Consider the following 24489-nt stretch of genomic DNA (forward strand, 5'->3'; position numbering starts at 1 on the left):
CCACCTTGTGGTCTTGGGGTGGCCGGCCCCCTCCCCTTGGCCCCTCATTATATAGGTGGAAGCCCCAAGTGTTGGACTACAAGTCTCCGAATAAGACCCGAACCCAAAACCTTCCATGTGATAGGGAAACCTACCCAAGGTGGGAATCCCACTTGGGGTGGGATTCCCCCCTTCCATGTGGGGGGTTGGCCGGCCCCCTTAGGGGAGTACACTTGGGACTCCTCCCCCTCTAGGGTTGGCCGGCCATGGAGGTGGAGTCCCTTTGGGACTCCGCCTTCCAAAGTGGTTTCTTCCGGACTTTTCTAGAACCTTCTAGAACCTTCCATAGAACCTTCCGAATCATTTTAAATCTTATAAAATGACTTCCTATATATGAATCTTATTCTCCGGACCATTCCGGAACTCCTCGTGATGTCCGGGATCTCATCCGGGACTTCGAACAAATATTCGAACTCCATTCCATATTCAAGTTCTACCATTTCAACATCCAACTTTAAGTGTGTCACCCTACGGTTCGCGAACTATGCGGACATGGTTGAGTACTCACTCCGACCAATAACCAATAGCGGGATCTGAAGATCCATAATGGCTCCCACATATTCAACGATGACTTTAGTGATCGAATGAACCATTCACATACGATACCAATTCCCTTTGTCACGCGATATTTTACTTGTCCGAGGTTTGATCATCGGTATCACTCTATACCTTGTTCAACCTCGTCTCCTGACAAGTACTCTTTACTCGTACCGTGGTATGTGGTCTCTTATGAACTTATTCATATGCTTGCAAGACATTAGACGACATTCCACCGAGAGGGCCCAGAGTATATCTATCCGTCATCGGGATGGACAAATCCCACTGTTGATCCATATGCCTCAACTCATACTTTCCGGATACTTAATCCCACCTTTATAACCACCCATTTACGCAGTGGCGTTTGATGTAATCAAAGTACCTTTCCGTTATAAGTGATTTACATGATCTCATGGTCATAAGGACTAGGTAACTATGTATCGAAAGCTTATAGCAAATAACTTAATGACGTGATCTTATGCTACGCTTAATTGGGTGTGTCCATTATATCATTCTTACAATGATATAACCTTGTTATTAATAACATCCAATGTTCATGATTATGAAACTAATCATCCATTAATCAACAAGCTAGTTAAGAGGCATACTAGGGACTCTTTTTTGTTTACATATCACACATGTATCAATGTTTCGGTTAATACAATTATAGCATGGTATATAAACATTTATCATAAACATAAAGATATATAATAACCACTTTTATTATTGCCTCTTGGGCATATCTCCAACAAAAGCATTTGTCACAATACCTTCCCACTAAGTCCTGCATGCATTTAATTAAAACTAGTACTCTCTCACATAGTTTATTAGGCGTGCGCGTACCTCTAGATCGCAAATTTGATTAAGTTGTCATTAGTTATATTTTGTGGGAATATTCCATTCCATGGCATAGTTCTCAATGTTAGTAAATGGTGTGCGTTATCACTCAACAATCAATGTCCCCATAAGCAAGGTGTAGGGGAGATTTGTCCAATAGGGACATAACTAGTTGCCAGTAAGACTAGTGAAGTAAAGAAAGTAAGATAAGGCAAGTAATGTAAAATCCGAATCTAGAATATGGCTCATAAAAATTATATCATTAGAAAGTTTAGATGTTATATTTTCTAATGATATATCTTTAGATTATATAATTTAAATTATATAGGTTAAATTGGCGATCTAGGAATACGGGGAAACTTGGAGTAACCTCCTCTAATTAATCTCCACCTTCTCTTTCTCCTTTAGAGAATCTCTAGCCGTCTCCCCGACTTGGCCCCCGGCAGGCGTTTTTCCCATCCGGACGGTGTTATTCGGCCCAGCCGCGCCCCCGGTTCCTCGTTTTCCCCCGGGATAGGCCCTTAATCCATTCGGAGAGCCCAAGCCATCCCCGGCCCCTGGGGTGCGCTCGGGGACTCCGGACGAGAGAAAAGCGGCGACGGGCCCGCTCTGTAGACGAGAGAACACACGAATACCACCACTTTCTCGTCGCAAATCCCCTCCCTCCCGTTGCTCTATCGCTGTCGGCACCACCCCTCGCCAATTCACCGGACGGTTGCCTGAAAACTCCACCGTCCCTCCACCCAGCAGCCTATATTCCGCCGTTCGTGGTGTCGTCTGCCTATATTCCTCCATCGGGCAACTCCCTCGTGTCGCACCTCGTCGACACGCCCGGCAGGTGTTCGTCCAATTGCCTGGTCGGACATGGACTCAAACGACGAGGAGGAGCAGATGTTCGCCGAGATTTTTGAAGAAGAGATGGCATCCGTTGCCCAAGACGAGGAGCACATGTTGATCCTAGCTTGCCTGTCTGGCTTGTACACCAAGAAGGCCATTGGTCGCCGTGGTGGGTTGGCGCCAGGTCGCCGGAAGTGCAAGCCAAGGCAATTAATGGAGGGCTACTGCATGCTCTACGCCGACTACTTCGCCGACAATCCATTGCACGATGAGGCTATTTTTAGGCATCGTTTCAGGATGAACCAGAAGCTCTTCCTGAGAATTGTGTATGCCCTTCGAGAGTATGACTCCTATTTTAGATGCAAGTTGGATTGCACCGGCATGGCAGGGTTTTCCGCCCTCTAAAAGTGCACGGTGGCTATGCGGATGCTGGCATATGGAGCTCCTGGTGATTCTGCCGATAACTATCTTCGGATGGCGGAGTCCACCGCCCTCTATTGTTTCTACCGGTTCTGCAGGGCGGTGATAGCAGTGTTCGGGGACATCTACTTGAGATCACCGACCATCGAAGACACTGCTCAGATCCTCGCTTTCAACGAAGCTTGAGGATTTCCAGGGATGCTTGGAGGCATTGACTGCATGCATTGGAAATGGAAGAACTGTCTGTTTGGCTGGCAGGAAATGTACAAGGGTCACAAAAAAAGCTGCACTGTGATACTTGAGGCAGTGGCTACCCATGATCTCCAAGCTTGTTGAGGGTCATGCTCCCCTGATTAACTTTGTGCTCAATGGCCGGCAGTACATCAAGGGATACTATCTTGCAGACGGTATCTATCCAAAGTGGGCAACATTTGTGAAGACTATCTCAAGCCCCGTCATCTCGAAGGAGGTGGAGTTTGTCAAGGAACAAGAAGGTTGTCGAAAGCACGTCGAGCGTGCATTTGGTGTCCTCCAGCAGAGATTTGCTGTAGTCTGGTTCCCCGCTTTGACTTGGTCCAAAGATCAAATGTGGGAGGTGATGAATTGTTGTGTGTGCTTACACAACATGATTATCGAGAATGAGTAAAAGTATCCGGTTCCTATGAGCAAACAAGCTGCACCATATGACACAGAGGGTCCTCTTGCACAACCTAATCACCAGGTACCGGCATCGTGGGCTGCGTTCATCGCTATGCGTCAAGAGATTCGAGACTCCATAATGCATCAACAGCTGCATGATGATTTGGTGGAGCACATATGGAGATTTCGAGGCAACACCAACTAGTTTCCATTTAATTTGTTTGAAAACTTGTCAAATTATTTGCTTATTTTGCTGAACTGTAACATTTATTTGTAAAAATAAGCCAAATGTTAGCAAAATTTGTCATATTCGCCGAACTATAACGTTTATTTGTGAAATTTGTCAAATTCACCGAACTGTAAAGACATAAACGCCAATCACTAAGCGTCTACCTGGGGAGACGGCTGGAATTTCGACGCTCCCCACGCCAAAGTTTCATCCAATCCAACGTTATTTAAAGCCGGATTTAGCCGTGGGGGCGCGAACAGCTAGAGTTGCTCTTATTTCAGCTCTGATAGAACATAGTGCATGCGGGTGGGTGGGAACCAAACGAGTTTTCATGTGGGGCTTGGGTGCATGCGGGGTGTGAAAGAGATTGAGTTTGGCCTTTGGGTTTATGCACAGTAGGGATCCATCTTCTCCCAGTTTTTTGAACCATTTGCATCATTTAACGTCCAATCAAATGTTGTCTTGGTTGTGATGCAAAATTATGTAAACCTTGTGAACCGAACCGAGATAGGAGTAAAGTTTTAGCTCCCATTTAGAAGAGCCACTAATTCTTTAAATGGACTTACAATTGTGTCAACATGGTCGTTTTTAAATTTTCTACGGAAGTTGTAAGAGCGTCTCTAGCATATTCCCCCCCAAAAATATATACTTCATCTATAAATAGATGTCTGATATTTTTCGAAATTTGGATGTATCTAGACACTAAATTGCATCTAGATACATTCAGATTTAGATAAATCTTAGACGTTTATTTATGGGCTGAGGTAGTACTTCCTAAAGCTAGTTTTCGCAACATTATGTTGAGAAGTAAATGTCCAGAAATGTTGATACATTCAGATTTAGATAAATTTTAGACGTTTATTTATCGACTGAGGTAGTACTTCCTAAAAATAGTTTTCGCAACATTATGATGAGAAGTAAATGTCCAGAAATGTTGATACATTCAGATTTAGATAAATTTTAGACGTTTATTTATGGACTGAGGGTAGTACTTCCTAAAACTAGTTTTCGCAACATTATGTTGAGAAGTAAATGTCCAGAAATGTGTGAAGTTTGAATTTTACAAAAAATGAGGGGCGTTGCGAGAATCGAACTCGCGACCTCTCGCACCCAAAGCGAGAATCATACCACTAGACCAAACGCCCTTTGATGACAGAGCGTGCTAATCATCATTTATCTTATGATGATCACCCTTAATTGTCTCGGTGGCCATTTTCCCTCCAACATTTTCCCTCCCCCCTCCGAATTTCTCCATTTCCCTCCTCGCCGCCCGCCCGTACATCTCTCTCCGCCCCGCACACAGATTCCCACACCTCGCCGCCGCCATGGAGGACGCCGGCGACGACCTGGACCTCCTCATGTCCCTGGACGAGGACGGCGCCCAGGTCGTCCTCGAGACCCCTCCGTCCTCCCCGCCCCCCGCCGGCGGCCACGGCGCCTACACCCCTCCGAGGGTGGCGCCCCGCCCCGGCGGCACCGACATGTCCGTCTTCCGCGACGCCGTCAAGGACTACATCGAGGCCGTCCCGACCTCCACCTCCGGATCCGGCCCCAAGCGCCCCAAGCTCCCCAAATCGACCCAAACCCTCGTCGACAACTACTCCGGCCTCCGCATCAAGAACATGGCCGTCTCGCCGCCCGAGATCGCCGACCGCTTCGCCGACGTCCGATTCGTCCGCATTTCCGCCTTCCAGTACGTTTTTTTTTCTTCTGATTTCCCCCGAATTCCTCCGTTTTTTTTCTCTTGCTAGAACTCTACATTCCGAGTCGCGCACTCATCTCTCGAATTTGGGGAACAGGAACCTGGCCGGCGGCGACACCTTCTCGGGCTGCTGGGCGACCGCCGGCGTGGTGCTGGACAAGGGCACGACGCGAGTGAGCGCGCAGGGGCAGGACTACAGCATCTGGAAGATGGGCGCGCTGGACGACTCCGAGGTGTCGGTGTTCCTCTTCGGGGACGCCCACACCCACTACTCCGGCGGCGCCGTCGGGGACGTCTTCGCGCTCTTCAATGGCAACGTCCGAATGGACAAGGCGGTACTATGCTTGCTCGCAATCCTCTTTTGTTCTATAGATCAGTTGATGCTTTGAGGATGTTCTGACTTAATTCATTGTTGGTGGCAATGTTCCTGCAGGGAAAAGGGTTCTCGGTGAGTGTTGGCTCAGTGGGCCAGATGATGAAGATGGGCGTCTCGGCGGATTTCAGTATCTGCAAAGGGAAGAGGAAAGATGGGATGGCTTGCACCATGGCCACAAACAAGTATGCAGTACTTCTTCCTGCACGATGAGATTTATCTCTGAAAATATGTAGTTGCACATTGCCAATAAGATTGAGGAAGATGTAGAAACTAAAGACTATGCTCACACCCAGGAAATTCTATGATCATCTCCTCAGAGATACTAATACTTACCAGGAATGCAATATGTGCTAGCACCGAAATGACATTAAGCCCATTTAGGCGTATGTTGGCCTTCCTATGATCATACCCTGTTCAAGATGTGACGATCATGGCAACCATCGGACAGTGGTGGACCAAGAACATTTACGAAGCCCGGGCAAACATGCTTAAGATGTCTATTTTTGAACAAAATCGCCATCGATAATCACAAACGCAAGCAGGTAGACTGACGGAAGCCTGGGCGGTTGCCCGGGCAGGAGGGATGCTAGATCCGCCCCTCCATCGCATACTTTAACAGTATGCTCATAAGCACATTGTATGTTTGGTTGATGACCATGATCAAATCACACTAATCAAGGGTTTAGTGGGTTATTTGTATGGATTTTCCTATATAGTTTCTGCTATTTGAATCATGGCTTCGTGATTACATGGTTTGCTTTCTTGAAATGACTAGATTAGACAACCCCCAAAACAAATGGTGGAATGATTATAGTTTCTAGTATTTGAATCATAGATTGTTGTTGTAGAGACAAAAGAGTACATGTTACTAGAATAGTGAGAAAAATTTGTGCTCATGCCTCGGAGATATTAGCATTTACCAGGAGAGCATTATCTGCTGGCACTGAAATGACATGAAGCCCATTTAGACATACGGTCTCCTTCCTCTGGATATGACCAGACCCTGGTCACTGTGTGAAGATCATGGAAACAACCATAGTATAGTTTAGCGGTATGCAAATTGTCTTCCTGGCTGATGAACATGTTCGATTCGCACCAATCATGTCTTGCCGGATTGTTTGTATGAATTTAGATTTACAATATAATTGTCTGGCATTTGAGCTGTGGCTTGGGTAGCTAGTTGACCTTGAAATCACCAAATTAGACAATCCCCTAAAGAAATTATGGGAGGGTTATTTTATGGGTATTTCAGATAGCATTGTTGTTGTCCCTACATGGTGAGTGTTGCTTTTAAGTCTGAAATTTTCAATGGTGGAAGCAAATTGTAATTGAACATCTTTTCTTTATCCTGGTTTTTCCTTCAAAAGTTGTTATGTTTAGTTGTAGAGCTGATTTCACATCTTTTCATTTACATTATGGCTAAATTGCAAGAACACATGTACATTGGTTTAGATAAATGATATTCTCATTCCGAACTTCTAATGTTCCTTTTCAGGCGTAAGGGATCATACTGCAAATTTCATTCCTCGGTAAGGTTATACTAGCTGTCACTATTTTGCAACTGAGGCAAGACAGGCATGCAGTTTTTTATTGTGGATTAATTATGCTTGCTTCCCACGGACAGAACACATCATCACAGAAGCACTTTACTGGCAGAGCGGAGCTTAAGGGTGGGTAAGTGAATCCAAAAGAGAATGGTCCTAGCTTTCCTTGTATTCCCCAATAGTTCCTCGTCATATCCACATAATTCTGTACACTTTCTTCTTCTTCAGAAACTTTCAGTTTGCTGCCAATTTACGCTCCAGAGGCATTTACATGGTCAAGCCTCCCTCAGAGCAATCTGGTCCAAGAAATCCATCAAGACCAGTGAAAGTAATGTCAATCGATGGACTGAAAAGGGCTTTAAGGTATTCTAAGTACTTCTGTGTTCATTGTTTCTCCTTATATTCGACGATAAACATGAACTTCTGTAGTGAACAAAATGATGGTGTGAATTGTGAAATACACAAATACGTGTTTCAGATAATCTGTATACCGTTGTATTGTTCAAATGTGAATTCTGAAGGATCCTCTAGTATATGACGACAGACTAATGATTGAAAATGCATCAGCCCTTTTAATAGCATGAACTGAATTCCTTGCCATGTTAAACATGATATTTCTTAATTCTTATATTGTCTTGCAGTCATGCAGATAAAGTGACCAGTAAGAACAACTCTCAGGGCATCAGGTTCCTCTCCCATGTCACAGGTAAAAACCTCACTCTTCATCTGTTTCACCTCATACTTCAATGGGAGTTGCACCTGTTTGATGCAAAAAATTCTGCGGTCACCTTGCAGTCGCAATTGATTTTCTTTCTGCATTGAGCAGGCGGCACTGAACCGAAACTCGTGAGGAATGGTGCTACAGTTCTGGAGAAGCCGATGTCAACCTGGAGCAGCCTTTCAGCAAAGCTGAGCGCAAGCAGAAGGTGAGGCGCAACATTCCCAGTTCACCTACCCGTAGTCTTCACCGCTCTATCGAGCAATTCATTTCAACTAAGTGACCTTTATTTACATGCAGAGCGACATCTTCTGGCACCAAGTTAGCACCCAAACCGAGCCTGCAGAAGCAAGAACAAGACGCCAAGAGAAGAAAGGCGAATGAACCTCCGGGGAACACAATCGAGCTGGACCTAGGAAGCTCAGACGACGAGGAGATTGACATAGTGCTGCGACGCTGATTGGCCTAGCCAGCTATTCCAGTGGCTGTAGATGTACAAGTGGCACAGTCTAGCCAGGTTCATGGTTTAGGGACACATTTTCTTCGAGTGGCTGTAAATGTACAACCAAGAGTGAACAGGGATATTCTACAGAGTTGCAAGTGCCGTTTCACAGATAACACATGATTTAGTTGAGGCGCCTATGTATACTTGATTCCTTGTTTAAGAGATGATGATCTGAAATACCGGGGGCTATTGTTTTCTGTTCGCCTGAATTTTGATCTTGATCCATGAGCATCCAAAAGGACACAACACGTGCCAGGTCTGGAGCTTCTTCTGTTAAAATATTACGCAAGTTGATATGTTCAACGTCCCCGGCATCTCTTAATAGAATGGATGTTATTGGTTGCATTGAACTTGAGTAAATGTTCCAACAATTGTATATTTCTTGCCAGCAGGTGTACGAGGTATCAACGAGAATTCGTACTCTTTATAGGCAGAATGTGCCGTGAAAACTTAGGCTGAGCTACACGGAGCTCTTTATTTTCAAACACTCAGAATTGTTAGAATTTGTTATCTCTATGTAACCTAAAATATAAATCAGTTTATATTGAGATTTTACACCACTTGAGCATTCATCGTTGGTTATCTGTAGAATTTTGTTTCTGATTTTTTGAAACTTTAAAATACGAATTTTAAGTGTTAAAAAACAAAGAGCTACATGTAGCTTGGCCTCGAAAACACCGTATGGTACTTTATTGAACAAGTTGGCCAAGTATAAGTTGCGTTTGGTCACTCTAGTAAAGACTCTACTTTGTCATTAGAGGAGTAACAAAATAGCAAAGCCTAACCTTGAAAAACTAAATAAATGTTACTGACTGATCGGCAAACCTCTAGCGTCGAGGGCAGTGCACCTATCTGGAACGGATGGTGGACACAGAAACAAGCTCAGCACAGACGTTGTCAGTATCACCCACATTCAAGGAGCAATAAGCAGGCAAAGGGACCAGGTTTGATCTGCTTCCGAACAGTGGTAATCACCAGCAGTACAGCACGAAGCAGAAGAGCCAGAGGCCATCCTGCACCCTGGACCATCTGGAACAGATGGGTGCATCCACAAGAAAACAAGCAAAGAATCCAACGATTCAGCACAAACACAGCAGGAAAACAAATGAAGCTCAGCACAAGAGAGTCATGCATAAGATCCAACTAGCATTAGTGCAGAATAACCAGCAACCAGCATCTCCTCATAACCAGGTTCAAGAGTGCACCAAATATCACCACCAAAAAAGAACGGAGTCAGCTCAGCAAATGGTAAGGCCTCCCGATCCACCGGAACCAGAACCTACTTACAACTTCACCCTAGCATAGTTTTTCAAACCACAGACGGTTAACAGCTGCTCCCAGGCACTACCAGCGCCATCGTTACCTCTTCTTGCTGGTTATTCGCGTTACTTGTCAGGGCGGCGACCTTCACTCGAAGGCCCACGCGTTCTCCTTGCGCACTTCCTCCTCTTCCTCTGGGGTGAAGTCGTTCTTGATGTTGAAGGTCGCGCGGATCTCCTCTGGGGTCTTGCCCTTGATCATGTCAGCCACCGTCTGGCAGGTCAGGTCCAGCAGCCCCTTGATGTCCAGGTAGTTTGCAGCCTGTCCAGGGATATACAAGCATACTGATCAGGTATCATACACGAGACACGAAACAGATTAAACATATAGTAGTAAACTGGAGCATCAACCAATAGACTATTGCATCATCCACATGGTCGGGCACAAGTTCATACTTGAACAAGAGCAAGACATTATTATCAATAAAAATAGTACTATCTTCAGGTTGAGTGGACCTTTTCGGTACTGAACAACTGGCATTATTATATTATAGCTTAGACAGAGGATAATGTTCCAGTGCAGAGAATTATACACAAGCAAGATGCCAATATAGCCTACCAGCTAGGAGCAGAAGCATGGCATTACTATATTATGTGCAAAAACAAAGCAAAGCAAAGACCAAGACAAAGCGAAGCAATAGATACAAGGTAAGCAATGAATAATAATATCCACATCAAAGACTACCACAGAGCAACAAAGAAATCTTAGGTTTCTTGCTCCCTTATGGGAGACATACCTTGCTCCCTTATGGCAGACATAATTAATAGTTGAACACAAATAGATAATCTACAACAACCTTCTTATCTGAGCATGCAACACTAAACACCCACAAGCCACTACTGTACAAAGTAGTGGCTAAACATACCATATCTTACTGGCTTGCTGCCTGTTTCAACAGGCTTCTACACATCTAACAATAACAAAGCAAGTCAAATTTTATTGGATTAATGTTCCCAAGGGAAACAAATGTGCTTCAAACTAAAACAGGAAACACAAACTATGCAAGAAGCCTCTGCAAAGAACTCCACAGAAGAAATAAAAGTGAGTGCTCAGAACTAAAACAGGAAAAAAAATCAGGTATGTAAGAAGCTTGGATAGAAACACATATCATGCTCTGTAGGAAAACATGAAACAGCAATCAGCTCTGTAAGAAGCTTGGTGAGAATCAAATGTCACGGCCTGCAACTACATAGAATTTCACAACCACATGCCAAGCAGATCCCTTTTCATTACAAAGAATCCTGTCACTAAATAAAACATCAGACATCTACAAAATCTTATGTAACACACCAGACACTTTCAGTAATATCATCCAGTCGCTCATCAGATGACAGGTGATCCATCGTAATGATAACAGAGTTCAATTAAGCAGTTTGGGTCATGTAATAATAAATGTGTACATGACACAAATAACCCAGAACGAACATAAAAATGGTCACTTTCTGAATAAAAATGGTTACTTCCCCCAAACAACGCCACAAGACCCTAGATCCCAAAACGAAACCCTAGTTGTCAGAAAACGAGCAACGAATCTGGGCAATCGCCGTTCAAAACCACAGAGCGCAACCGGATCTGGTCAATCGCGTACTGGGAGGGAGTGGTTGGAGGAGAGGCTCACCAGGATGAGGTCGAAGAGGGTGGCCTGGTCGACCTTGACGAAGTCCTCGTCGAAGGTCTTGAGCTCGGTGCCGGCGGCGTTGGTGCTCATGTCGCCGTCGGGGGCGAGGGCGGCGCGCGTCTGGACGTGCTTCCTGCAGTACTCGATGACCTTGGAGAGGATCTTGGCGCTGACGTTGGGGAGCGGGATGACGCCGTCGCACTCGTCCTCGATCATGTGCTTGATGGTCTGCGACTCCAGCACCAGCACCTCCTCCACCTCGAACTCCTCGCCGTCGGAGCTCCGCAGGGTGCGCTTCCTCTCCGCCGCGTCCGCCATTGCTTGGTGGGGCTGGTGGGGAGGCGGAAAACCCTAGGTGGGGAGAGGAGTGGAGAAACCCTAGGCGAGCTGAGCGCAGCGGCGGTGTTGTGGTTGTGGAGACGGGAGAGGAGGACAAGGGGCGGCTTTTATCAGTCCACTGAGGCTGGTGCCAATGCACCGCCCGACTCCCGCCCCGCCACGTCAGCTTTTCTCTCACTCTCACCCCACTCTCACCCCACTCTCACCCCACGGTGCCAATGCACGGGCTATAGTCCCCACTCTCACTTCTCTCTCCTCCACATCACCATTTCTCTCTCCTCGACATCATTTCTTTTTGAGATTACAACATTAAAAATAATACAAGGAAATTATTTTATTGAACTAAAATTGTTACCGATTAAATCATAAAAAAAATTACATAAAAATTTGCACTAAAAAGGTTTGCAACAATGTTGCCAATGTGGTTGTTTGCTCTATTTAAATTTGTGTGCAAAAAGCCCCTCAAAATTTGGCTCAAAACACCCCAAAATGCTAAATCCTACCATATTTTTATTTTTCCTAAGCAAATCCTAAAGTCTAGGGGGTTTTCTGCAAAACCCCCTTTCTCTTCTTCCTCCAGCACGCAGCCAAGCCGACGGCTGCGCCGCCGGTCTCCGCCGCTCGCCGGCGATTCCGCCACCCCTCTCTCTCTCTCGCCCCTCTCTCGCCCCGCCCCGCCACCGCGCCGCCCTTATCGCCCCGCCTGTCGCCCCATTGTATGCCCGCCGCTAACGCGGGCGGGAGCCGGCGGCGGCAGCGGTACCGCCCGGCGCCAGCCACGCAGCGCCCCGCGCTCCCGTCCCGCCCCCCTCCCGCCCCTCTCTCGCCCGGCGGCGGGCGGTACCGCCCGCGCTGCCGCCCGCGTTGGCACCAGCCTGATAAGAGCGTCTCCAACCAAGCTCCCAGTCTATCCGTGGGCTGTCTATTTGGGCCTCCCCAGTCCCCACATAGAAAATTTGTCGGCCTGGTCTTCTTTTGTCTACTAGTACAACCCTCTGGTCTTTTTTAATTAATTCATATTTAGTTTTAATTTTATATTAAATTTGAGTCAATTAAAAAGAATCAGAGGAACTACATCTCTCCGTATTTAATCTGTATTTTGAAAAAATAAGATAAAGTGGTGTTGCATTTGTTAGTACTAATTAGATATACGAGCAACAAATTCAATCAACATTGAAAATAATAACGTTCAATAAAAAGAGCAAAACCATCTCGTTTAAGTGTTATTGTCGATTACAAGCTAGTGGAATGTAGACTAGCTCAGGACAAATTTTAGGGTCTACAATTCAGACTAATCCCCCCCCCCCCCCGTCCCACGAAACATGTTGGGTTGTCTAAATTCAGATGCATCTAGACACTAAATAGTAGATAGACACATCTAAATTTTGACAAATATCAGATATGTTTCATGGGGCGAAGGGAGTATTTTAGAACGGATGGGATACTTACAATCAGGTTGGGATGACGCCGGACTTCTCTTATAATCTCTACATCGGGTTTTTTGCTTAGTTAGAGCAAAGAGAATGATGGTGAAGTCGTCTGGCGCCATGGCGGCATCGATGGCAGGCCTGGCATGGTCAATGCGATGATCTCTCTTGAAGATGGAGTCGAGGAACACGACGGTAGCAACTCCTATGGCGTGTGCGTTGGCGTATGCTGAGAGTCTGCTTGACTGGATGTGCTTCTCATCTGCTATTGGGCGGCATGGGAAGGCATTTGGTTTTTGGTTGATGTGAGTTGGTGAATTTTCACCCCCTTCATCCCTCTGTAGGTTTAGCAAGGTGGCTTCGAGTTTGATTTTTTGTATTGCTCTTGTAAGGTGTTATGAATAATCTAATAAAAAAAAGCCGTGTGCATCCCTTGGATGCAGAAGCTGGGGCGATTTTTCCCCCATTTCGAAAAAAATCACCTCCCATTGCACAGCGGCTAGCCATGGCATCCTTTTGCGCCACAATCTTCCCCCTCCTCCTCCTTGCCGTTCTAGTTCTAGCGCGAGCCAAAGAGGATCCGCCAACTTACCGCACCTACTTCATATTTGTCTCGCCGCCGGCCGATGCGGAGGCGATGAGCTGAAGCTCGTACCGCGAGTGGCATGAGACATTCCTGCCCAAAACCCTGACGGCGTCTGGCGAGAAGCGCAGGGTGTTTTCCTACACTGCCGTCTTCCACGGCTTCGCGGCGCGGCTCACGGAAGCGGAGCTCGCAGCGGTGGCCAAGCTTCCCAGCTTCGTTCGCGCGCTGCCCGACGGCAGGTGCGAGCTCCAAACGACGTGCACGCCATTGTTCCTGGGCCAAAACACGGACGGCGGCCAGACCTGGAGCGACACCGGTTTCGGGCACGGAGTTGTCATCGGCATCGTGGACACATGTATCTACGGCAAGCACTCCTCTTTCAGCGACGAAGGCGGACGGAACAAGGAATGAAGTATAAGGGGGGCAATCTTGGTATGAGGGAGGTAGAACTAGCTAAAATCACACAAATAAGAAGTTGCCATGGCTTATGTTCAAAGGAAAATCATGAGCATGGGGGCGCAGCCCCCCCCCCCCCCCTTGTCTCCGTCCCTGGAAGGCGTCCCGGAGCCACCAGCCAGGTGGAAGGGGAACTGCATGGGCTCCGACGCCACCCGGTGCAACCGCAAGCTCGTGGGAGCCAAGTCGTTCACTGGCGATGCTGATCCCCAAGATGACGAATTTGGCGGCCACGGAACGCACGTTGCGAGCATCGCCACCGGCAACTTCGTCGAGGGTGCGTCGCTCGACGATGAACTAGGCTTCGGCACGGCCGCGGGGATCTCCCCCATGCGCATGTGGCGATGTACAAGGTGTGAAAAAGAGGAGGCGGCTGCTCCTATTCCAGCCTCACATGCGGCATGGAGGAAGCCGTCCATGACGGCGTGGACGTCATCAACCTCAGCATCGGCTCGAGCTTGAAGAAGGCCTTCGACCAGGACCCTATAGCCATCGGCGCATTCAACGCGGTGGCCAAGGGGATCCTTGTGGTCGCGTCGGCCGGCAACTATGGCCCCACACCGTACACTCTGTCCAACGATGCCCCCTGGATGCTCAGCGTTGGCGCAGGCTCCGTCGACCGCCACTTCGAGGCCAAGGTGGAGTACGATCATATAGTTTTCGACGGCGAGACCCTTGTGCAGAATACAGGTCTGGAGGGCGACTATGGTGTCGTGGACGGAAACTACTGCGACAACGACAGCCAGTTAGGCGACATCGCCCACAAGATGATCGTCTGCAGGTCGGTCACGGACGGTTCCCAACGATCCATAATCAGGAGGGTCAGGGACTTGGGGGCGGGAGGCGTGATCCTCATCGACGACGTGAGGCACGGCTACACCACGATGCTCACCAAGTTCGACGGGTTCAACGTGATCATGGTCAGTGTTTTACATTTTGGCTTTTTTTTTTGCCACTAGCTGATTTTGCGAAGTCGATGAAATTTCATAGAACAAATTCAAATGTTTCCAACGGATTTCAAGTCTTGATATTAAAGTTATTTAGCAAAATTAAATGCAGCCTTAGTTTCTAATTGACTTTAGTTCATACGTTTCTTGCATCAGAATCTTACTTCCGTGTGTAGAAAATAAGTAAATCTGTAAATGTAGTAATAGCTTTGGGTATGTAGAGTAGTATGAAAACCATATCACTCTTGTGGTAGTGGATCTTTTTCTTTTCTTTGATATAGCTAGCTTAGCTTATACGCAAGTCAAAATAATTGTGTGACTAGCAACAAATGATGGAACATGATGGAACAAACTGTTCAAATTGTACATGATGGAACAAACTAATAAAATTTTCTTAGATATAGCTAACTTGCTCATCTCAAAACAGTGTCCGCCTTGCTTGGTCTTTTAATGGAATGTGCAAGTGCTTTAGCCGTTATATTATTTTTTCCCTGATCCAGTGAACAACTTTGTGGACCGCGACCTCATCCAGAACTATGGAAACTCAACGGCGAGAGTATCCTTAGATGGCGCCATGATAAACATCACAAATTCACCTACGGTCGCCTACTTCTCCTCTGAGAGGCCCGGGCCAATTGAGCGGGGGGCTTCTCAGGGACGGAGCTAGGAATGAAGTATAAGGAGGGCAAAACTAGCTAAAATCACACAAATAAGGAGCTGTTATGGTTTGAGTTCAAAGAAAAATCATGAGGGGGGGGGCAGCCCCCCTCGTCCCCCTATCCCCGTCCCTGGGGCTTCTGAAGCCGGACGTGCTCGCTCCCGGGCTCAACATCATGGCTGCCTCTTCAAAACCAACAGTTGACGGCTTGTCTCGCAACTTCAGAGTCAAATCCGGCACGTCGATGGCAGCGCTAGACATCACGGGTGTGGTGGCGCTCCTCAAGACTGCTTACCCGGATTGGTCTCCAGCTGCTCTCAAGTCCACCATCATGACGACGTCGGCCAATTGGGACAGCACCGGCGGACCCATCCTCGATGAGCAACACAACAATGCAGCGTACGTAATTCACCATGGGCGTGGGGCATGTAAACCCTTGTAACACCATGGATCCTGGGCTGGTTTACGACATCAGCGCAAAGGACTACGTCGCCTACATCTGCGGCCAACAGGGGGAAAACATACTCAAGACCATCACTAACAACCCGAGCTCGACCTGCGCGGCCGTAGGGAGCATCTCCGAAGCGTTGCTTAACCTTCCAACAATTGTTGTGCCACTCAAGGATACGTGGGTCACGGTGTCGCGCACACTGACCAACGTCGGCCCGGCAGAGACGTACCAAGCCGTAAAGTTGACAAAGGAAAGCAGTGGTTGGAAACAAACCTTGGGCTTCTTCAAGTTGTTTCTGAAGCTCTTCAATCTTTTTTTCCTTGCCTCCTCCAAACAGTGGCGGAGCCAGCTTGTGTTAGGGTGGGGCACGCCCCACCCTAGCATTTGCTCATAGCACATATTTTAGTGAGACAATGGAGAAATCTATAAAAACTAGCTCATACATACATGCAATTATCTCAGTTGCCCCACCCTAAGAAAAATTTCTAGATCCGCCACTGCCTCCAAACGATCCACTTGCTTAAGAGTCACACGGCGTTGAAGGGCGGTGTTCTTGTGCAGCTCATAATGCAAAGCTTGTTGCTCCTGCAACAACAGTAAAATCAAGAAAGGATAAGTTCCCGTAACAATAAAAAACAAGTGTAGATCTTTTCGAAGTATCATTGCCGGAAACATTTCCGACATGACACTTGGGGGCTACTATGACACTTTATTTAAAATTCCTCAGGTTAGTTCACTTAAAGTATCAAGGTGCAAATCAGTTTTGGTTTCCGCCTAGATACTTGGGACTACGGGAGAATGGTTTACCTTGGGCTTGCAGAGAAAATTGTCAAGAAACTCGCATGTCTTTATCTTGAATTGCTCAATCTCGGAAGACTGAGCATCGGATTTTCCCCATGCATTTTGCAGCATGGCATTCAGAAGATCATGCTCGAGATCCCATTTCTCCGCCTCGGTAAGTTTGTTGAAAAATTTATAGCATACGCCTTGGATGTGGAATGGATGTCAGAAGGATCTCCGAAGACTGCCGGAAATACGATGGCATCATTAGCCGGAGCTTCAGCCTTATCTGTAGAAGTCACTTTCGCCTCTTCGTTATCTGGGGCCTCCTCAGTAGCAGTCCGTTTCGTTCCGGAGCAGCTTCCGTCTTTTTGCCCGCTGCTGGCAGGAATTACTTCCTTTTGAGCTTGTTCTCTGGCGCAGCAGGGCTGGTAGACGGTTAAGGTTGGGTCCGGATTTATGAGGAGCTGCGGTAGAGGTGCTGGGCGGAATTACGGGGGTGTTGGGGCCGACAGTCGGAGAAGTCTTCATGAAACTGGTGATCGGCTTCTGGTTTGTAACCTGTGAAGTGACGACCTTCTGGCTCCTGAACCAAGTAACGAAGAAATAAATAACAGTTCAGCTTACAAGTTTGAAGAGACAGTTCCAGAAACTTACGTGGCTCCGGGAAGCGAGGGCCGGGTTCCTCTTCCGGCGGTGGAGAGCATCTTGATGCGATCGCGTTTCGCACGCTTTGAATCGAGGCGCCGCAGGCCGGAGGATGGAGCGGTTTTGGCCTTCTTGGCCGAACCCTCGGCGCTAGTTCCGACGTCAGGCCCGGAGGATTTGCTGCGGGGACGTTTGGAGGGATGAGGAGCCATTTTCTTTGTTGCCTCGTTTTCTTCTTCCTCCTATTTCTCCTCTTCCTCCGGGGCCTCGGCCGTCTTCTCCGGGTCAACGGAAATTTGGAATATGACTCCGAAATCTTCCTCCGTCTAAGTATTGAGCTGGAGAGGAAACATCAAAAGATTAGATGTATGAAGCTAAGAAGAGCAATGTCAAATAGCGAAGTGGCTCAGTTTAAAACATACCAGAGGGCAGGTGCTGTTGACGTAGATGTCCTTTGCGATATCCGGAACCACCTGGCCACGGGTGATCTTCAATAGCGTCTGGATCCTCTTGTTCAGAGAATACGAGGGCAAGTTGTCCTTGGTAGCTCGCAGCAAGTCTTCGACTCCGGAGTACTCGCAGATTAGACGTTTGTTGAACTTCAGCGGCTGGATCTGGCGGGTGAGCCATCTCAAGAGGAGGTCCATTCCGGTCAGACCATCGTGAACCAACTTGGAGATCCTCCGGGCCATCATGTCCAGCTCTAGATGCTGGGCAAGATTCAGAATGTAGCTCCAGCTGGTGAGCTCTTCCGGAGGGTTGTTGGCGAAAGCGGGGAGTCCATCGTGACGACCCGGAACAGACTCATTCTTGATGTAAAACCATTCGGCATTCCAGTACCGGACGGACTCATGCGACGAAAGGGGCGGAAACACCCTCTTTGGGCGGAGCACAAATGTCATGCTTTCGCAGTTGACCATCACCTTCTCCTTCGTCTCCTTCTTCACGCGGTAGAAGAATTGAAGGAGCCGGACATCTGGTCGGACTCCGAGATAACCTTCGCACAGTGTGATGAAGTTGGAGAGGAGGAGGTAGGAGTTGGGGCAGATGTTATGAGGTTACAGCCCATAAGTGTTGAGCACCTCTAAGAAGAATTCTGATGACGGAAGCGAGAGGCCTCGCTCTATCCATGCCTTGGTGAGGACCCGCTCATCAGCTGCCGGAGCTGGAGCTGTGGAGTCTCTGGTGAATTTCCATGAACACGGAGCCACGAGTCCTTCCTTCTCGAAGGCCTTGAGCTCGGATTCCGTGACGTCACAAGGCCACCATTGACCCATCTCTTCTTCTCGGTTCAGGGCTTTTGAAGCTTTCTTCATCTCTGCCGCTTGCGCGTTTGCTGCCATCTGAGCTTTCCCTTCTAGTTCTTCGCGCAGTTCTTCTACTGTCGGAATTCTTCCGAGAGGGTTAGTGGAAGATGCGGAGTAAGGTTGAGCTAAGAGAGTGATGACCCACAAGTATAGGGGATCGCAGCAGTCTTCGCGGGTAGTAAAACCCAATTTATTGATTCGACACAAGGGGAGACAAAGGATACTTGAAAGCCTTAACAGCGGAGTTGTCAATTCAGCTGCACCTGGAAACAGACTTGCTCGCAAGAGTTTATCGAGTAATGCTTTTATAACGATAGAGATAGTAGAATAACAGCAGCAGAGTAACAAAGACAGCAGTAGTGATTACAGTAAACAGCAGGATTAAAATACTGTAGGCACGGGGACGGATAACGGGCGTTGCATGGATGAGAGAAACTCATGTAACAATCATAGCGGGGTGCAGATAATAATAAAACGGTGTCGAAGTACAAAGCAATCAATAGGCATGTGTTCCAATTATAGTCGTACGTGCTCGCAATGAGAAACTTGCACAACATCTTTTGTCCTACCAGCCGGTGGCAGCCGGGCCTCAAGGGAATCTACTGGATATTAAGGTACTCCTTTTAATAGAGTACCGGAGCAAAGCATTAACACTCCGTGAACACATGTGATCCTCACATCACTACCGTCCCCTCCGGTTGTCCCGATTTCTGTCACTTCGGGGCCATTGGTTCCGGACAGCGACATGTGTATACAACTTGCAGGTAAGATCATAAACAATGAATATCATGATGAAACAATAACATGTTCAGATCTGAGATCATGGCACTCGGGCCCTAGTGACAAGCATTAAGCATAACAAGTTGCAACAATATCATCAAAGTACCAATTACGGACACTAGGAACTATGCCCTAACAATCTTATGCTATTACATGACCAATCTCATCCAATCCCTACCATCCCCTTCGGCCTACAGCGGGGGAATTACTCACACATGGATGGGGGAAACATTGCTGGTTGATTGAGAGGCGTCGGTGGTGATGATGGCGATGATCTCCTCCAATTCCCCGTCCCGGCGGAGTGCCAGAACAGAGACTTTTGGCTCCTGAGACGGAGTTTCGCGATGTGGCGGCGTTCTGGAGGGTTTCTGGCGACTTCCACTTCTCCCCGTGCGTTTTTAGGTCGAAGGCAATAAGTAGTCCGAAGGAGGGCGTCGGAGGCCGACCGAGGGGGCGACACACTAGGGCCGCGCGCCCCCCTCCTGGGCCGCGCCACCCTAGGGTGTGGGGCCCTCGGGCCTCCTCCCGACTTGCCCTTCTGGCTCCGTCATTCTTCTGGTAAAATAGGACCTTTCGCATAAATTCCGAGGATTTTCCTGAAAGTTGGATTTCTGCACAAAAACGAGACACCAGAACAGTTCTGCTGAAAACAGCGTTAGTCCGTGTTAGTTGCATCCAAAATACACAAATTAGAGGCAAAACAATAGCAAAAGTGTTCGGGAAAGTAGATACGTTTTGGACGTATCAGAGAGTATCGGAAACGTTTGGTGGTAGAAATGCTAAGGGCTCGATGAAAACGGGCTCCGATGGATTGGGTTCAGGGCTACTCGGAGAACTATCAATGTATTTTGGGGAGCTATCTGACATATTTCCGGCTGCAAGTATACCAGTAAAGTTTAAGTGACTGGATCCTACTGCGCACTTTATCTCCCAATTCCGGCGAACTTACCAGCAATGGCGTGGCGGTTCCGCGTTGTGCCGGCGAAGTTGGAGATCCTGGGCTTTGGGTGTTGGCGACCGGCGTGACCACGAATCGGCGGCGGAGCTCGAATCCCGATCAAACGCGAGCAGCTTGGGTCGAGGCAGACTTTGCAGCGGCGACGCTTGAAGCTTTTCGGGAAGAGAGCTCGCCGGCGAGAGATATAATGGGCGGCGCTGGCGCGAGGAGGAAGACGAAGTGGTAGGGCAGGTGAAAGAATGGAAGTGACCGCGCGGTCGGGTTATTTATAGGCCCCACGCGGAGATGCGTGTGCCGGATCTTAGACAGATGGTGGTGGTGGCTTATGGCCCACCGGGCGGCCCAGTTGTTGTTGATAGAAGATGGAGGAAGTCCAGCCTAGGAACAGGAGCTGGATCCCAACCGACCTACGTAGGAGTCGGATCCATGAAGGCCCATGAAGGTGTCCGGATCCATGGCGACAAGTTAGATGTAGGTGGATCCTTGACGAACACAGCAATGTAATATTCCGTAGTTAGACATCTTGTATTCCGGCTAGGACTCTCCGTAGAAACCCTAGATCCATGCGTCTGTATAAATCGGATCCCGGGAGCCCTAGAGGCAAGTACAACGTGAAAGCGCCCAGATAATTCAGCAACAGTAGACCCTGCCATCGTGCAGCGTGTCCCGAAGCTGGGTAAATCGCGTACCACCGTCCCGAGATCTCTCCGCTCAATCTCCCCCCTTGGTGAGGATCCCTCCTGTGGAGTACCGTCGAATAGATAACGACAGTGTGCATGTTTGTTGCCACGCCACGTGCGGTTCGGAAAACACCTGATACTTCTGGCGCGGATCACAGCACGCGGGGGGACGATCGGATGTAGCACACAGGATGCGCTCGTTTTGTCCGTTCTGGGATGAAGTTGTAGTGAAAGTTGCTTAGGGCATTGATACGTCTCCGACGTATCGATAATTTCTTATGTTCCATGCCACATTATTGATGTTATCTACATGTTTTATGCACACTTTATGTCATATTCGTGCATTTTCTGGAACTAACCTATTAACAAGATGCCGAAGTGCCAGTTGCTGTTTTCTGCTGTTTTTGGTTTCAGAAATCCTAGTAACGAAATATTCTCGGAATTGGACGAAATCAAAGCCCAGGGGCCTATTTTTCCACGAAGCTTCCAGAAGTCCGAAGACGAAACGAAGAGGGGCCACGAGGCAGCCAGAGCATAGGGCGGCGCGGCCCCTGCCCTGGCCGCGCGGCCCTATGGTCTGGGCACCTCGCGCCGCCTCTTGACCTACCCTTCCGCCTACTTAAAGCCTCCGTGACGAAACCCCCAGTACCGAGAGCCACGATACGAGAAAACATACTGAGACGCCGCCGCCGCCGATCCCATCTCGGGGGATCCAGGAGATCGCCTCCGGCACCCTGCCGGAGAGGGGAATCATCTCCCGGAGGACTCTACACCGCCATGGTCGCCTCCGGAGTGATGAGTGAGTAGTCTACCCCTGGACTATGGGTCCATAGCAGTAGCTAGATGGTTGTCTTCTCCCCATTGTGCTATCATTGTTGGATCTTGTGAGCTGCCTAACATGATCAAGATCATCTATCTGTAATTCTATATGTTGCGTTTGTTGGGATCCGATGAATAGAGAATACTTGTTATGTTGATTATCAAAGTTATATCTACGTGTTGTTTATGATCTTGCATGCTTTCCGTTACTAGTAGATGCTCTGGCCAAGTAGATGCTTGTAACTCCTAGAGGGAGTACTTATGCTCGATAGTGGGTTCATGCCTGCATTGACACCTGGGACAGTGACAGAAAGTTCTAAGGTTGTGTTGTGCTGTTGCCACTAGGGATAAAACATTGATGCTATGTCTAAGGATGTAGTTGTTGATTACATTACGCACCATACTTAATGCAATTGTCTGTTGCTTTGCAACTTAATACTGGAAGGGGTTCGGATGATAACCTGAAGGTGGACTTTTTAGGCATAGATGCAGTTGGATGGCGGTCTATGTAATTTATCGTAATGCCCAATTAAATCTCACTATAATCATCATGATATGTATGTGCATGGTCATGCTCTCTTTATTTGTCAATTGCCCAACTGTAATTTGTTCACCCAACATGCTGTTCGTCTTATGGGAGAGATACCTCTAGTGAACTGTGGACCCCGGTCCAATTCTCTTTACTGAAATACAATCTACTGCAATACTTGTTCTACTGTTTTCTGCAAACAATCATCTTCCACACAATACGGTTAACCCTTTGTTACAGCAAGCCGGTGAGATTGACAACCTCACTGTTTCGTTGGGGCAAAGTACTTTGGTTGTGTTGTGCAGGTTCCACGTTGGCGCCGGAATCTCTGGTGTTGCGCCGCACTACATCCCGCCGCCATCAACCTTCAACGTGCTTCTTGGCTCCTACTGGTTCGATAAACCTTGGTTTCTTACTGAGGGAAAACCTGCTGCTATACGACATCATACCTTCCTCTTGGGGTTCCCAACGAACGTGTGAGTTACACGCCATCAGGCATCTCCAGCGGCGCGACGCAAACAGACGCTGAGCGACCTTTGTGTCTGCCGTGACCGGAAATGCGTCTGGCACTACCTCCAGCGGGGCGACGCATAGTGACCGGGCCGTCCGCGGAGACGCAAACCTGGCCCAAATATGCGCCAGGTTTGCGTCTTTGCGGACGCTGAGCGGACGCACAAAGTGTCCGGTCGGTCCTCGCACGGGCCCGCGTGGCAGGGACACAACTGCTTCGTCTTCCGCGGCATTACTTGCGGCCGGCACGCTGCAGCCTTTGCAGGGCCGCGTTAATGGCGCGCCTCGGCTTCCGCGAGCGTGCGCAGCTAGGCGGCGTTGCAGTGGCATGCCATTGAAGGCGAGATGGCATCTGAGTCTCTTAAAGGGACGCTGCCGGCGGCTATTTCTCCGACCAAACCATTGGCACATCCCACACTATCCACCCCACCGACACCATGGGAAGAAATGCTGGCATTCCGCAAGACCAAGAACGACCACAAGTCTAGCGGCTCGCGGTCCAGCACGTCCGCGTCGATTTCGCGCGGCAGCTATGGGAGGAAAACCCGGCCGGTACAATGGGAGGAAAAAAAAATTATGCGTCGTGCCGCTGGAGCCACCCCCGACGCAAACGGACGCCCGGACGATTTCGATCATTTGGGCCGACGCAAACGGACACGACCCGTCCGAAATGCGTCACGCCGCTGGAGATGCCCTTATAGAGCTGTTTTCTTTGAGATTCGAATATATTTTTAGTAAAATGGCCCGCAGCAACGCGCGGGGTACCATCTAGTTTTATAAGAATGTTGTAACAATGTTGTATATTGGCATGCATTCTACTACAATCACATGCTCTAAATTTCTAAATCAATTTCTATGATGAATAATCAAGTTTGTATTATAAACTTGATTTTCTCTCACGAACACATAGACATGATATGCAAGCCACATGCAAACCTTTTTAAAAAAATTAAAATGCATAACTTTCAAATCAATATCACCTTCGTGTCTCATAAACTAGATTTCATATTAATATGTTTCGATGAGTGTTTGTGAAAAACAACTGTGTCAGGAAAAGCAAGTTTGTGGTTGAGACCTGCTTGACATTGCTTCATAAAAAATGTGAAAGGCTATTTATAATCCGAGCTATGGCAACTTCTCCGCTTTGTAAGAGACAATTATGCTTATACTACAATATTATCTATAAGCAGTACTACCATTACATGCTCTAAATTTCTAGAAGCACCTTCGTCTGTGATGAATGTAGCTTAGAAGAGAAAATCTCCTTTCATGAAATCTTTGAAATAATCTACT

General features: G+C 47.9%; 2 protein-coding genes, 1 non-coding gene and 1 pseudogene across 3 annotated transcripts; 2 read left to right on the top strand and 2 right to left on the bottom strand.

Moving 5' to 3' along the window:
- Positions 1-4611: 4611 nt before the first annotated feature.
- On the bottom strand, positions 4612-4683 carry TRNAP-UGG (transfer RNA proline (anticodon UGG)). Its single transcript has one exon. It is a non-coding gene; the product is annotated as a tRNA-Pro (tRNA).
- Positions 4684-4804: 121 nt separating this feature from the next.
- LOC127302713 (uncharacterized) lies at positions 4805-8580 on the top strand. The gene is made up of 9 exons (XM_051333252.2): positions 4805-5231; positions 5338-5575; positions 5674-5798; positions 7112-7145; positions 7241-7290; positions 7389-7523; positions 7802-7866; positions 7987-8086; positions 8179-8580. The coding sequence occupies exons 1-9, from the start codon at positions 4864-4866 to the stop codon at positions 8336-8338; spliced, it is 1275 nt and encodes a 424-aa protein (XP_051189212.1). The 5' UTR covers positions 4805-4863; the 3' UTR covers positions 8339-8580.
- Positions 8581-9512: 932 nt separating this feature from the next.
- Positions 9513-11748, bottom strand: LOC127302717 (SKP1-like protein 20). Its single transcript, XM_051333257.2, has 2 exons — positions 11322-11748; positions 9513-9964 (listed from the first exon to the last, which is right to left on the bottom strand). Exons 1-2 carry the CDS (start codon positions 11637-11639, stop codon positions 9791-9793), a joined length of 492 nt encoding a protein of 163 aa, XP_051189217.1. The 5' UTR covers positions 11640-11748; the 3' UTR covers positions 9513-9790.
- Positions 11749-14153: 2405 nt separating this feature from the next.
- LOC127304334 (subtilisin-like protease) lies at positions 14154-15743 on the top strand (annotated as a pseudogene).
- Positions 15744-24489: the final 8746 nt, after the last annotated feature.

This window comes from Lolium perenne, chromosome 5, assembly GCF_019359855.2.
Source record: "Lolium perenne isolate Kyuss_39 chromosome 5, Kyuss_2.0, whole genome shotgun sequence".
NCBI lineage: Eukaryota > Viridiplantae > Streptophyta > Magnoliopsida > Poales > Poaceae > Lolium > Lolium perenne.